The sequence below is a fragment of the Panthera uncia genome, assembly GCF_023721935.1.
Source record: "Panthera uncia isolate 11264 chromosome A1 unlocalized genomic scaffold, Puncia_PCG_1.0 HiC_scaffold_17, whole genome shotgun sequence".
In the NCBI taxonomy this organism is placed as follows: Eukaryota; Metazoa; Chordata; class Mammalia; order Carnivora; family Felidae; genus Panthera; species Panthera uncia.
Window position 1 is genome coordinate 20,965,051 of NW_026057577.1, and position 12,486 is coordinate 20,977,536.

General features: G+C 45.1%; 1 protein-coding gene and 1 long non-coding RNA gene across 6 annotated transcripts in view; one reads left to right on the top strand and one right to left on the bottom strand.

Annotated features, from left to right (window-relative positions):
• The window catches only part of LOC125934855 (uncharacterized), a 79,836-nt gene that overhangs the window by 17,122 nt on the left and 50,228 nt on the right, over nt 1-12,486 (top strand). The window lies entirely within an intron of this gene.
• The window catches only part of MARCHF3 (membrane associated ring-CH-type finger 3), a 154,947-nt gene continuing 146,228 nt past the window's right edge, over nt 3,768-12,486 (bottom strand). For all 3 annotated transcript variants that reach the window (XM_049648446.1, XM_049648447.1, XM_049648448.1), the window contains exon 5: nt 3,768-11,252. In XM_049648446.1, the coding sequence (XP_049504403.1) occupies nt 11,094-11,252 (159 nt within the window). In that variant the 3' untranslated portion in view covers nt 3,768-11,093. The remainder of the gene's footprint in view (nt 11,253-12,486) is intronic.

Consider the following 12,486-nt stretch of genomic DNA (forward strand, 5'->3'; position numbering starts at 1 on the left):
GGCATCAAATAGAGCTGGCTCTGCATTTGTTAGGCAAGGGGAGTGAAAGGAAGGTAAGTGATGGAGAAAACCAGTGACATTTTTGAACTCCAAATGGATTTTCATATGATAGCAAAGTTAATTGCAAATTGCCCAAAAGCTAGTCTGAACTTCTAGACTGTTCCATTCTGTTTAAAAGGCAAGAAAACATAGTTCTAGTTGTTACACTGTAAAAGTAGTGCCCCTTGCCCATCACCGGGGCATCCTCATGCCTCCATGGCACCATGGCTGTGAGGGGTGCCCTGCAGAGGTGCCCTCACAGCATCTCCCAGACATTTTCTCCCACAAATCTCAAGATCGACTTAAAAAAAAAAATCCTAACGTCAGCAGCCTTTAAGCCTTGTCTGAGAATAAAACACACTTCTTATGTCTGCTAAGTGTTTCTTATTTGCAGCTGGGTTGAAAGTCACAGCTGCCTCCTCTTGTGAATAGGGAGGAGGAGTGGGTAGCGCATGGTTAGTCATCTTCATACAGGACAGGCCCACGTGGCCCCATCCTTTCCTGCCCTTTGCAAACTCAGGGTCCCCAGGAGCCAGGGAGCCAGATGAGGTTGCCCAGAGTTTTAGAACAAGAAAGTACCTAATTTCAACATTGTCGTTCTTCTTTCCAGTGAAATCTAGCCCAGATCCCCACTATACAGAGCAGACGTCAAGTAGTTGACTGGAGTTGAGGCACCAGAGCCAAGGCTGTGGGGCTCCTTCCAGGCCCTGTCTCCACAGCACCTCCAGAAGTGCTGATGGTAGAAAGTAGGGCAGTCAGTCTTACCCTGACCGTTGGCTTCTTTCCCCTCCTCCCCCCACTCCACCCTGGAAGTGCTGAAGAAGTAAGAGGATGGGTGGTGAATCTGAGAAAAGGATATAAAAACCTAGAAACACTTGGGCTACAGCAGGTGTGGATATGGAAGGGCTCATTGACATAGCTGGGAGACAACTATGGGGGGGATGCTGTGTCCCTTTCTCTGTCCTGTTAGCACTTTTGGATGGATCAAGGCCTGCTTTATCACATCCCAGAAAGAAAAGAGCAGTGCCAGTGTGGTGCCACCAGGTCATTGGGGTGACATTAGGGCTGTATTGCATCCATGCTGGGGTAGGTGCAGATAACTTCTGTATAGGCTGTTTTGCCAGCTGAATGGAGTTTCCCACTTCTGTTCTCAAAAGGCAAGTTGGTTGCAATCCAGGGCAGGGAAAAATGGTGAAAATCCAGGCATCAGGAAATGGTGATCAGGAAAGAGGTATGGGGATGTTCCCTGAGGGACGCAGTCACTTGCGGAGGTGTGGCATGTGGACAGTCGTTGAGTCCAAATGGCAGCGCGGAGCATCTCCCTCCTCTTCCGCTGGCCCACCGGGATTTAGCTGCCCTCGTTGTGGGCACATGTCAGTAGCCAAGGTTGTTGATGCTCAGGAAAGTATGGGAACACAGGAAAAAATAATGAGAGATGAAATAAGATGGTAGAATTCTGACCCAATATATCTGTTTATGTAAGTTTAAATAGATAAACTCACCAATTCAAAGATAAGAGATTTCAGATAAAAAAAAATTAGCAGCATGCTATCTATAGGAGGCATAAAAGAACGAAGAAATGTTTAATACAAATTCAGACAAAAGAGAATTTTAAAACATCAAGATGGACAAACACAATATAGGAATATTATAATTTGGTAAGGAAAAATCCATTAAAAAGATGTAATGGCAAAGATAAACCTGTAAATATTGCCACAAGTATATAAAGCAGCTACCAACAGGATTAAAAGAAGTAAATAAATCAATAGTTGTAATGAAATTTTATATGTCCCGCTCAGAAACTGACAGATCAAGCATGAAAAAAAGCAAAGTTGGAAGATGTAAATAATTAATACACTGTAACTTGTTTATTTATATGTACATATATGTATATACATTTGCAAAAAATCAACCATGTATCAAGCCACAAATAAATGCCACAATTACCAAGAATCAACATTACTGAAATCATCATTCTTAGACCATAGTGTAAAAATAACTGAAATACAAAACAAAAGAACACTACCCACCCCATGCTTATTTGCTGAAAGAGAAAAATCTCCCCACTAAATGACTCTGGGGATAAAGACAAGGAACATAAGAGAAATAAAAAAATACCTAGAACTAAAATTTAAACATTGAAAATTTCCAAAAATTGTAGGAGATAAAGTAATACCTAGAGGAAAATTTATAACTTTAAATCATCTATCTAAGAACAAAGACAATGAAAAGATGGAAATGAGAGGGAATTACACACACACACACACAAAACAAAAAGGAAGGCCATAATAAAGGTTAGGCTAAAATCAATGAAGCAGAAGGCAAAGAGGATGAGAGAAAGAGAATAGTAAGAAAATTCTAAGCTTATTTTTTTCAAGATGCATGAAACGCATCATTAATTCAGATTGGCTAGACAAAAGAATAAAAAAGAAGATGGAAATAAAACACTGAATGAAGAAGGAAATTGGAAGCAAATGAGTGAAGGTGAGGACCAGCCACTGGCTGCACCAGAATCTGACTGGGATGAAGTGAGTGTCCCCCAAGAGGGGTAACCTGGTATGGGATGTCAGAGCTAGAGAAAGGTGAAGGGGATGTCTCCACAGGGGAGGGGATGTCTGTGGAGGTGAGAAAGTGGCTACCTACAGAGACACTAATTATATAGGTAAATAAATTAAGGGCAATGAAAGCCAGCTTTCTCCTGGTAGCTGAAGAAGCTATAAATATGGCAAATATAAACATGATTGAACTTTATGGCACTGGATTTGAATTGGTGCTATTGGTGTGAACTCTTGATTTTCAATATATATATAGAGAGAGATACACAAAATCTTTTTTTAGTGTTCATTTATTTATTTTTGAGAGAGAGAGAGAGAGAGAGAGAGAGAGGGGAAGGGACAGAGAGAGAGGGGAGAGAGAATCTCATGCAGACTCCACACTGCCAGTACAGAACCCAAGGCCGGCCTTGAACTCATGAACCACGATATCATGACCTGAGCCAAAACCAAGAGTCAGATGCTTAATGGATGGAGCCACCCAGGTGCCCCAGGGATGTACAAAATCTTAAGTAAGATTGATCCAGGATCAAAAGGATGGCTTAACAGTAGCAAGTCTTACTACTTAGATTAAGGTAGTAGAAAGTCAGGCGTAGTTATTATTACTAGTTCAGTTTGGTATTTAAAATAATGATGTAAAAATTCACAAAATACTAGAAATAGGAAACAGAAACTCAACAAAATTATAGAAGAAAAACGTATAGCAAGTATCTTTGGTGGAGAAACTCTGACCCCTCATTAAGACTTGGAATCCAGCCAGTGTGCCTGCTGTCACGACTGCCATGGAAGGGTCCGAGATGACCTGGCCACTGCACCCGGCCAGGGAAGAGCAGACTTAGAAGGGAATCAGCAACCTTCAAGAACTAACAGCAGGGTCAGCCAAGATGCTAGTAAAGGATAATACTAGCCAACAAGAAAAGAGAATAGAAAATAGGAAAATAAGATACAAAATAGAGGGGCGCCTGGGTGGCGCAGTCGGTTGGGCGTCCGACTTCAGCCAGGTCACGATCTCGCGGTCTGTGAGTTCGAGCCCCGCGTCAGGCTCTGGGCTGATGGCTCGGAGCCTGGAGCCTGTTTCCGATTCTGTGTCTCCCTCTCTCTCTGCCCCTCCCCCGTTCATGCTCTGTCTCTCTCTGTCCCAAAAATAAATAAAAAAAAAAACGTTGAAGAAAAAAAAAAAAATTAAAAAAAAAAAAAAAAGATACAAAATAGAAATAAGATACTGTGCCTGGGTGGCTCAGTCAGTTAAGTGTCCAACTTTGGCTCAGGTCATGGTCTCACGGTTCGTGAGTTCAAGCCCCGTGTCGGGCTCTGTGCTGACAGCTCAGAGCCTGGAACCTGCTTCAGATGCTGTGTCTCCCTCTCTATCTGCCCCTCTGCTGCTCGCACTCTCTCTCTCTCAAAAATAAATAAAAACATTACAAAATTAAAAAAAAAGAAAATAAGGTACCATTTACAATAGCAATACGACTAAAGGTGTTTAAGAATGAAACTAGCAAAGGACACAAGAATTTTACTGACAATGATTACAACTCTGTTTCAGGACACCGAGAACACTTAAATAAGTGGTGTTATGCTATTTTCATCATATGGGATTGCTAAAAATTGCAAAGAGGGCAATTTTCATGAAATTAATGTATAAGTTCACTACAATTCCAATCAAAATTCCATCAGGACCTTTTAAACGAGTTAACAAAACTGTTCTAAAATTTATGCACAAGAATTAAAAGCTTGTCTATAAATAACTGAGTCAGTTTTGAAAAAAAAAAAAAAAGTAGAGTGAAATTGGCAGGGGATAGGGTTGCTCATTCCACTAGATGCCGAGGCTCAGGATGAAGCCATAGGGAGAAAAACAGCGAGGTAATGCAGGGCCACAGCAGTAGACTAAAGTCACAGATTGAGACTGCAGAAACAGACCCATGTCGACATGGAACTGGGTATATGACACAGATGACACCACAAGTGAATGACAAAAGGGGAGATTGTTTTGTGGAAGGCGAGGGGAACTTAGGGAGATAAAGCTGGATCCCTGTCTCATATCATGCACAGAGGTAAACTCCAGATAGTTCAGAAGCCTAAGGGTGATACATGAAACCATAAAGGCAGAAAATCTGGGAAACTGTCTTTGTGATTTTATAATGAAAAAGGACTTGTTGAGGCACCTGGGTGACTCAGTCGGTTGAGCTTCTGACTCTTGATTTAGGCTCAGGTCATGATCCCAGGGTCATGGAATTGAGCACTGCATCAGGCTCTGTGCTGAGTGTGGAGCCTGCTTGAGATTCTCTCTCTCTTCCTCGGCCCCTGTCCCCAACTCATGATCTCTCTATATATAAAATTAAAAAGAAAAAAAGACATTTAAATTTCAGTAAGACCACTCATAGCACAGAGTACATGATGACAACCAGATCTGGCTATGTCCAAGTTAAGAATTTCTGTTTAACAAAGTATATATAGCACAGGCAAAGTTAAGAGAGAGTTGAACAAATGACAAATGGAAGCACATTGAACTGACTAGGGAAAATATAAAGGGGAAGATCACCAACCCGGTAGGAAAAATTAAAAGTGTGCATTTGCACATATACAAGCAATGAGACACAGGTTTGTATGGTCAGATTGGCCCAAAAGTAAAGACTAGCTAGCGGAGAAATTGCAAAACTCAGCTGCTACAGGGTAGTGTCTTAAGTGGTGTATTCCTTCTGGAGAACAATTCAAACATAGTGAAATTAACCATGTCAGTGTCCTAGAACCTGGCATTCCCATGCATGCATACCAGTCCAGAGGAATCTTCCAACAGGACTGGAAGGAGATGACTACCCGGGTGTCTGTTTCAGGGCCCTGTTGGCTGGGTCAGGGAGTTGGTGGTAACATGAAGGGAATAGAAAAATGAAATGGAATCCCAAGCAACCATTAGAAACAGTGACCTAGGCACGCATGAAGCAACACAGATCTTCAGAACATAGTATTAAGTGGGGAGTGGGGGTGGGTAAAGAATGAGATTTATAGCATAATCACTTTTTTTTTTTTGTAAATTAAGACATCTAGTAAAAAACAGTATGTTTTACAAAGTTCTATGCATATTCTGTTGACTGGATGCCTAAGGAAGGGAAGAGATGAGAGTGGAGACCAGGAATGAAAGGGAAACTGCCATAAAATAGAAGCTGAGAGGCATCATGGCATAGTGGTTGACAGCATGGACTCCAGAGTCTGGGTCTGAATCCCAGATCTGCCTCTTACTAGCTCTGTTACCTTGGGCAAGTAGCTAAATTCCCAGGTTACGCTTCTGCATCTGTTCTAAGGGTCTGGTAGCAGACCTGCAAAGATGCAAAGACAGCCCCAAATGATTCTGCCCCTCCTGTCAGCAGGCAGGGCTTGTCGCTGCTTTGACCAGTAGAATTCAAGGAGGGGACAGCTCCAGGACTTCCAAGCCCAGGCCTTATGCAGGACAGAAGCTTCTTCCCTCTTAGAGCCCTGAGCTGCCATGGAAAGAGAGGGGCCTTTGAAGTTGAGATGCCAGGTGAAGAGGCAAGGCTACACATGGAAGGAGCACCTGGACCATCTGACTGAGACATCCAAGTGCAACCGGCAGGGGCGCCGCCCACAGACCGCCTGGCTGAGCCCTCGCCAACCCATGGATTGGTGAAATGCAATGAAATAGTGGTCTTAGAGCGCTGAATTGTGGTGTGGTTTGTTAGGCACAAAGAGTTTGGCTCTAGGTACATACTTGTAGAATAAAACAGAAGAAGGACCCGTCTAGGCTGATGGTGACAGAAGTTGTCAGGGACTAAATGTATGATTAACTCAGGTCTTTGCATCTGGCCTTCACAAATATGATAAAATAAAACGTTGGATAGGGTTCATGTATTCATTTCCTTAATACGGTAACTGTGGATGGTGTCGGTGAAAAGTGTGTCTGAAAAGGAGTTTCTCAAAAGAAGCAGGGCTCTGAAGCTGATCTGGTGTTGTCTTTGTGCACAGAATTCAGAGTCTCTGCGAAGGCACTAGATGTATGAGCTCAGTGACTCATGAGTTCCTCATTTCTGGGAACACAGACAACTGATAGACTATATTTGTTTTCCTCTGTAGCACTAGATCCAGAACTAGCAAAAAAAAATTTTTTTTTTTCATCTGTGATGAATTCTCAATTAGCCATAGTCTCCAGTGTCAGGAAATGCAAGGGTAACTGAAATCTATACATGATTCCAAGATCTCAATCAAGTCAGTAATTTCAGCCTCCAGAAGGGTCTCTTAGTTTTTATTCCAGGCACAGTGTGCTCAGTAAATATCTCTTGATCATTTAAAAGCAATCCCTCTTCTTTTTGAAAAGGATTTTTAAACTATTTGTTTATGGTCCTTCAAATCATTTATTAAAGTCGTTTGGCAAAACCCAAGCTAGGGCAGAATAACCCACACATCAGCCACAGTGAATGGACTGAAGGGGGCAGAAGGGGTACTGCCATTCATTCATCAACTATTGGGAGCTAAGCCCTACCAATCTCACAAGGATTGTCTGAGGTAGGTATTGCCCCCATTTTACGGAGGCAAAAGACTGAGGCGCAGGTAGGTGGGGTCACTTGTTCAGTCAGCAGCAGGGACACAGTAGAGCCAGGCTCAATGCCAGGTTGCCTGACTCATGGCTGGTTCTCTCCCACTCTATCGACCTGGGAAGCAGAGAGTTGGAATCAGCCCACAACAACTAAACACAAGGGAAAAGAGCCAATCCCTAGACACTGAGAACTCCAAATCCCAGGCACTAGATGCCGATAGAACATACTGGCCCGTGCATTTTTGCAGAACTGACCCATTTTGCAGAGAGCATGCATTTGCCCAGGCATGGCCTTGGAGTACACATTTCTTGTGACTCCAGCCTCCACAGTCCCAGGTCTCTCGCGGCAGCCTGCCAGACCATAGACCCTCCACGTGCTTGGCCAGGAGGGATGGCGTCCAGCCAGGTGCATCCATGTCCCGACATCTGGTCCAGAAATAATCCTGAACTCTGTACTTACCCACAAGCCCACCTCTTGTCCCATTAATGGCTTCGGAATCACCACCTGCATCTCTCATCCAGCTTTAGGTCTTAGAGCTGTGTGGCTGACTTCGGGTAGCTTCTGGGAACATTATAAATCAAGGAGGAAAGGAAGCATGTGCCAATTTCCTTTCGCAGGTATCTTTTGTCCTCAGATTCTTTCTGCCTTGGGATTCTCCCTGGTGAGAGAGACTGAGGACAAAGTTTTTGCCTGGGGAGAAAGTGGAGCCTCCAGTTGGCCAGTGGCCCAAGTGCAGGTCAGCAGGCTGCTTTTTCTCTTTCCTTTTCTCCGTGGCTCCTCTACGCCCTCAGATGAGTCACTTTCACTAAAGATGAAGTAACTGTGGCTTCAGTCCAGCTGTAAGTGACAGTCCATGGCACTGTGGCACAGGAAAGGGAGACCAGGCCACGGAAGACAAATACAAGTAACTTCTAAGTCATGTCATTTATTTTTTCCCTCTATTGGATTTTCTAGCTCGTCTGAGCTTCTGCTCAGTAGTCTGAGCTGTAGAATTTGTGTGAACATTCCGTGTTCTCTGTATTCCCCGTTCTCTGTATTCCCCAGATGTGAACATGCAGAAGCATGTACACACACACACACACACACCTGGGGCAGGCAAGAATGCACTGGATTTGTCTCAGCTGTCCCTTTCCCCTCTGGCTTCACTGTGACACACATTTGTCTCTACCCTATATCCTTAAGACATATGGTTAGGACAGGGTACAGCAAAGAGGGAGAATAGAGGGCTGTTGAAGAAGTTGAAGGAAGGGAAGCTGTGAATACCCAGGATCCTTTACTTGCCCCTTCTCATTCTTTCCCCTGCTTCATTCTTGACTTTTCAAAAAGAAAGAAGCAAAGCAAGAGTTCAAGGCTGGCAGTGACCTGTGCAGCACCTCTGCGCCCCTTTTTCCAGGCAGGTGCAACTTGGCTTGGTGACAGACACAGAGCCTGGACGGCAGTCCCCACCTGTCCCCGGCCTCTTGGCTGGTGCCTTGTGCACGGGCTGCAGTTCCTTATGCTCTCTAACCTTGAATGATGTCATAAAGGGTCAAGAGTGGATCAAGAACTTTGAGGATCTCAGATGGGTGCTGGGCTGCTAGAGCTCAGAGTCTCTCTCCTGAGGAGGACCCAAGCTCCTCGCCCAGGAAGCGAGGCACTGATGCTACTCTGGGCTCCCAGGAGTGTCCTGCCCACCACCCTGCAAGCAATCTACTCCTTGCATTTGGACTCGGCTTTATTTACCCGGGTGGGGATGCAAGTATGGGGGAAAGGCGTGTAGCACAGACCCAGTACCAATGTGCCAACCTTCCCAGTGCAGGGGCCTCAGCGAACTGCTGGGCACCTGTCTGCCTTTGATATTTTGAGTCAATGTATCTCATCTCATGAACCAAGATGGCAGGGACTCCCTGCAGCCAACCTCAACAGGAAATGATCCCAGGAGTCTCTCACTTCCTTAATTCATGGAAGGAGCCGGGAGGAGAAAGGGGCTGGTCCTCTCATGACTGCTTATGCCATTCAAATGAGAGGTGTCGCTGGTTAACCTGACAGCTCAGGGACCAGGGCTGGGTGGATGTTATTTATCCAATCTATTACAGGGCTGTAGTTCACAAGCTACCAAGTTGGACTCTTGGCTCTGGAAATTTAATGTGTGACAGCTGCATGCAGCCAGTGGTGTCCAGCATTTTAAAAAGGTCAATTAAGAAACGGTTGATGGCGGTGCAGCTAATGACAGCCTGGAGGGGTGAGCAGGGCCGAACAAACAGAAGGGCTGAGGCGTAGATTACTGGAACGGAGTGTCGAAGGGGAGCGTGGTGGGGAGGAAATCTATTGTCATCAGCCATAAAGCACATCTGAGTTTTGCAGCGGAGAGCGGTACAGCTGTTTCCCTCCCCAGGCAGCTCGGGGAGCAGTCTGTGAAGGGGAGGGTGGGGGGGCTCGGCAGACAAAGGTGACACCTGCATCCGCTTGATCGATCTGCACACAAAAATCGTTCCCCTCCTGGCCGCCTGTTCCTTTGCACTTTTCCGCTCTCCCACTTGGGGAGCATAAGGCAGAAGCTGGAGCGATATTCAGAATGTGGGTCATGTTCTAGAAATCCATATTTTAAGCATTCCCCAACGCTGGGCTCCGCCTTCTCCTCCTGGGCGTGTGGGTAGGCGGCAGGCAGGCGGATGGGGGAGCCAGCGCCAGCAAGGGCTTTCCTCAGACGACACATGTGCCCCGTGGTTTCAGTGGCTACAAATGCAGGGTGCAGTTTAGAGCCTTTACACAGTGGTGGATAAAACAGGGACAGGAAGTCCTTAGCAAAGGTCTGTTTCAGCCTGTGACTGAATTGGCTCATGGTTGGGGGAAGGCACTGTGTGGGATGCGTTTTTTAAAAAATCAGACAAAGGGGCCTTAGGCTGCTAGGACAGGTTTTTTGCCACATCTACCTGTCAAGCTAGAAATTCAATAGAGCAATGGGAATGCTAATTGATATGCAAAACAGGTCCAGGGTTCCTAGAAATGTCTAATGATCCACCAGTTCCTTGTGAAGGCAGAATTAAGACATGCACTAAACGAGATGGGAGTAAGAACACCAACCTTTTTGCTTGTCTTTTTTTTTTTTTCTTTTCTTTTTAAAACCTACTTTGGGGAAACTTCACAGGTTTTATAATTTAAAAAAAGAATGTTGCAATCAGCGGGGTTTGTCTTTCACACACTGGATATTTATTATTAGAAAATAGCTTTTATCAGCTGGCAGTATCAAACAATTCGAAAGGAGCCTGCTTCTCGCCGTAATTTTCTTTCCCTCCTTAATGAAATTTAAATAAACAGTTCACTGTAGGGAGAGTTGCCACACCTGTTTTCCCCTTTAAAAACGGAATAAATGAAGTTTAGTACAAAACATCCTCCAAATATGCCTTGTTCTGTAGCCATTACGCTGTCCTCTTGAGTGAGAGAGAAGGCAATGAAAAAGACCACTCAAGTTATCAAATTACCCCCAAAGAATCTACAGTAGAAACTGGGAAACGCATAAACTAACCCAAACCAACCTCATCCAAACCAAGAAACCAGTTGTAACGTTGGCTTTTTCGACTGTAATTATCATCTGACTTTAATATATATACTTAAAAAAATATATATATATATATATATTTGAAATAGTAATAAAAAAGGAAGCATTGAATTGCATCTTTACCAGGACAACCTTCCTCATATGTTAAAGAGGTGTTCAGAAAATCCCACATAGTATCTGCTAAATAAGCATGTTTGGCAGCTGAGCAAGTATCACGTGATTGCAGCATCCATGATTTGAAGTCAAACAGCATCTGCTCTCTTCCGGCCGAGTCCGTTGCTGGGGCGATGTGCTCACAAGGCTCAGGGTGTTCTGAGACCCACGGCTTAAGGAGGGGTTCGGGAGTGGCTCAGTGCATGGCCCCAGTGCGGAGACTTCCAAAACCCCAAACAACGAGCCAACCGACCAACCACACAAGCCTCAAACAATGGTCTCCTTTGAGTTCCTCTTGACAGAATGGGGGCCCAGCAGGGACTGCTGGTTAGAAGGTACGCTGACAGACTTTGGAATGAGGAGAATCACTCTCTGATTGGTCCGACGCCATTCGTTGTACAATCGACAGTGGTATCGAAATGACACCTGGGGTCAGGAGAGGAAAAAAATACGGGAAGGTTTCAGGTAAGCAGAAGCCGAGAATCAAACCAAGGAACAGAGAACGTCGTTTACAACAGCTCTGAACGGCTGGCGGTGGTACAGCGGGGCGGGCCGCATGGGCAAAACGGCTCTTGCAAGCGGCTGAGGGTTGGGAGATTGGGACCAACCAGAGAAAACCCATGTGTGGGCACACGCAGGGCTCCCAGGGTGGCTTCCTCCATTCCCCATAATACTGGATAAAATTAGGATATGAAGAGGAAATGAGGTTCCTTTGGAGTCTGGATTTAGTTTTGGGGTTGTAGTGTTTGGGCCCCAAAGCGTCAGTTGTGAAGCAATTTAGCCACAAGCAGTTGGGCAGAGAGGGTATAGTGCTAGCCCTCCCCGAGGTGTGGGATATGGCAATGTGTCTTTCTGGTCTTCAGGTTAAATGAGAGGGATGCTCATGTATCCTCCTGCAGGTTGGACTCTGCACAGTTCAATATTCAGACTTTATGATAGCAAATGTACCCTTCGAATTGTGCCATGCACAACCTGTACAACTGTACTAGTTGGCCCTGATGGGTGAACTCCAACTGCCTGTAGCTACGGTGTTCTATGGCTTCCAGTGGGGATGCTTTGGCATGGGCACCAGGTCCCTTGATAAATTCTTCTTGAGCCAGAGCCTGGGGTAGGTTCAACTTCCGTGGGCATCTGCAATGCCTTGTGCCTACCTCAACACTGCATCGAGTGCTCTGTACCTTAGTGTATTTGTTTCTCTGTCTCCCTGCTCCAGAAGCATCTTGAGAGCATGGTTTGAGTTGTATTCGCCTGTGTAAGCCCAGCACCTAGCACGTGCCTGGCACTTAGGAAGTTGCTCAGTAGAGTTTGCTGAGTGAATAAATATCCTATGCTTTCTGATTGCAACACTGCTTCAGATTCAAGCCTCTCTTATAGAATACACAACATTATAAGCAGTCAACTGATGGCCAATTGTGGCATAACTCCGCCGAAAAGTACTTGCTTCCCATGTAAATACACTGGAATGAGACACATCTGTGGTTTGTTTTGGAGAAGGCTAGCTTACAGCCTTGATGGACTGCCCAGGCAGTTCAGAGTCTGTACTTTTGAAGATGCATAAACTGTCTTTAACACTGGGGGTAGGTTCCAGTTTGAGAGCATCCAGATGATGAGGTAGGTGCTGGGAAGGAAGATGCCCGTGAGCTTAGGCTGACAAATTACC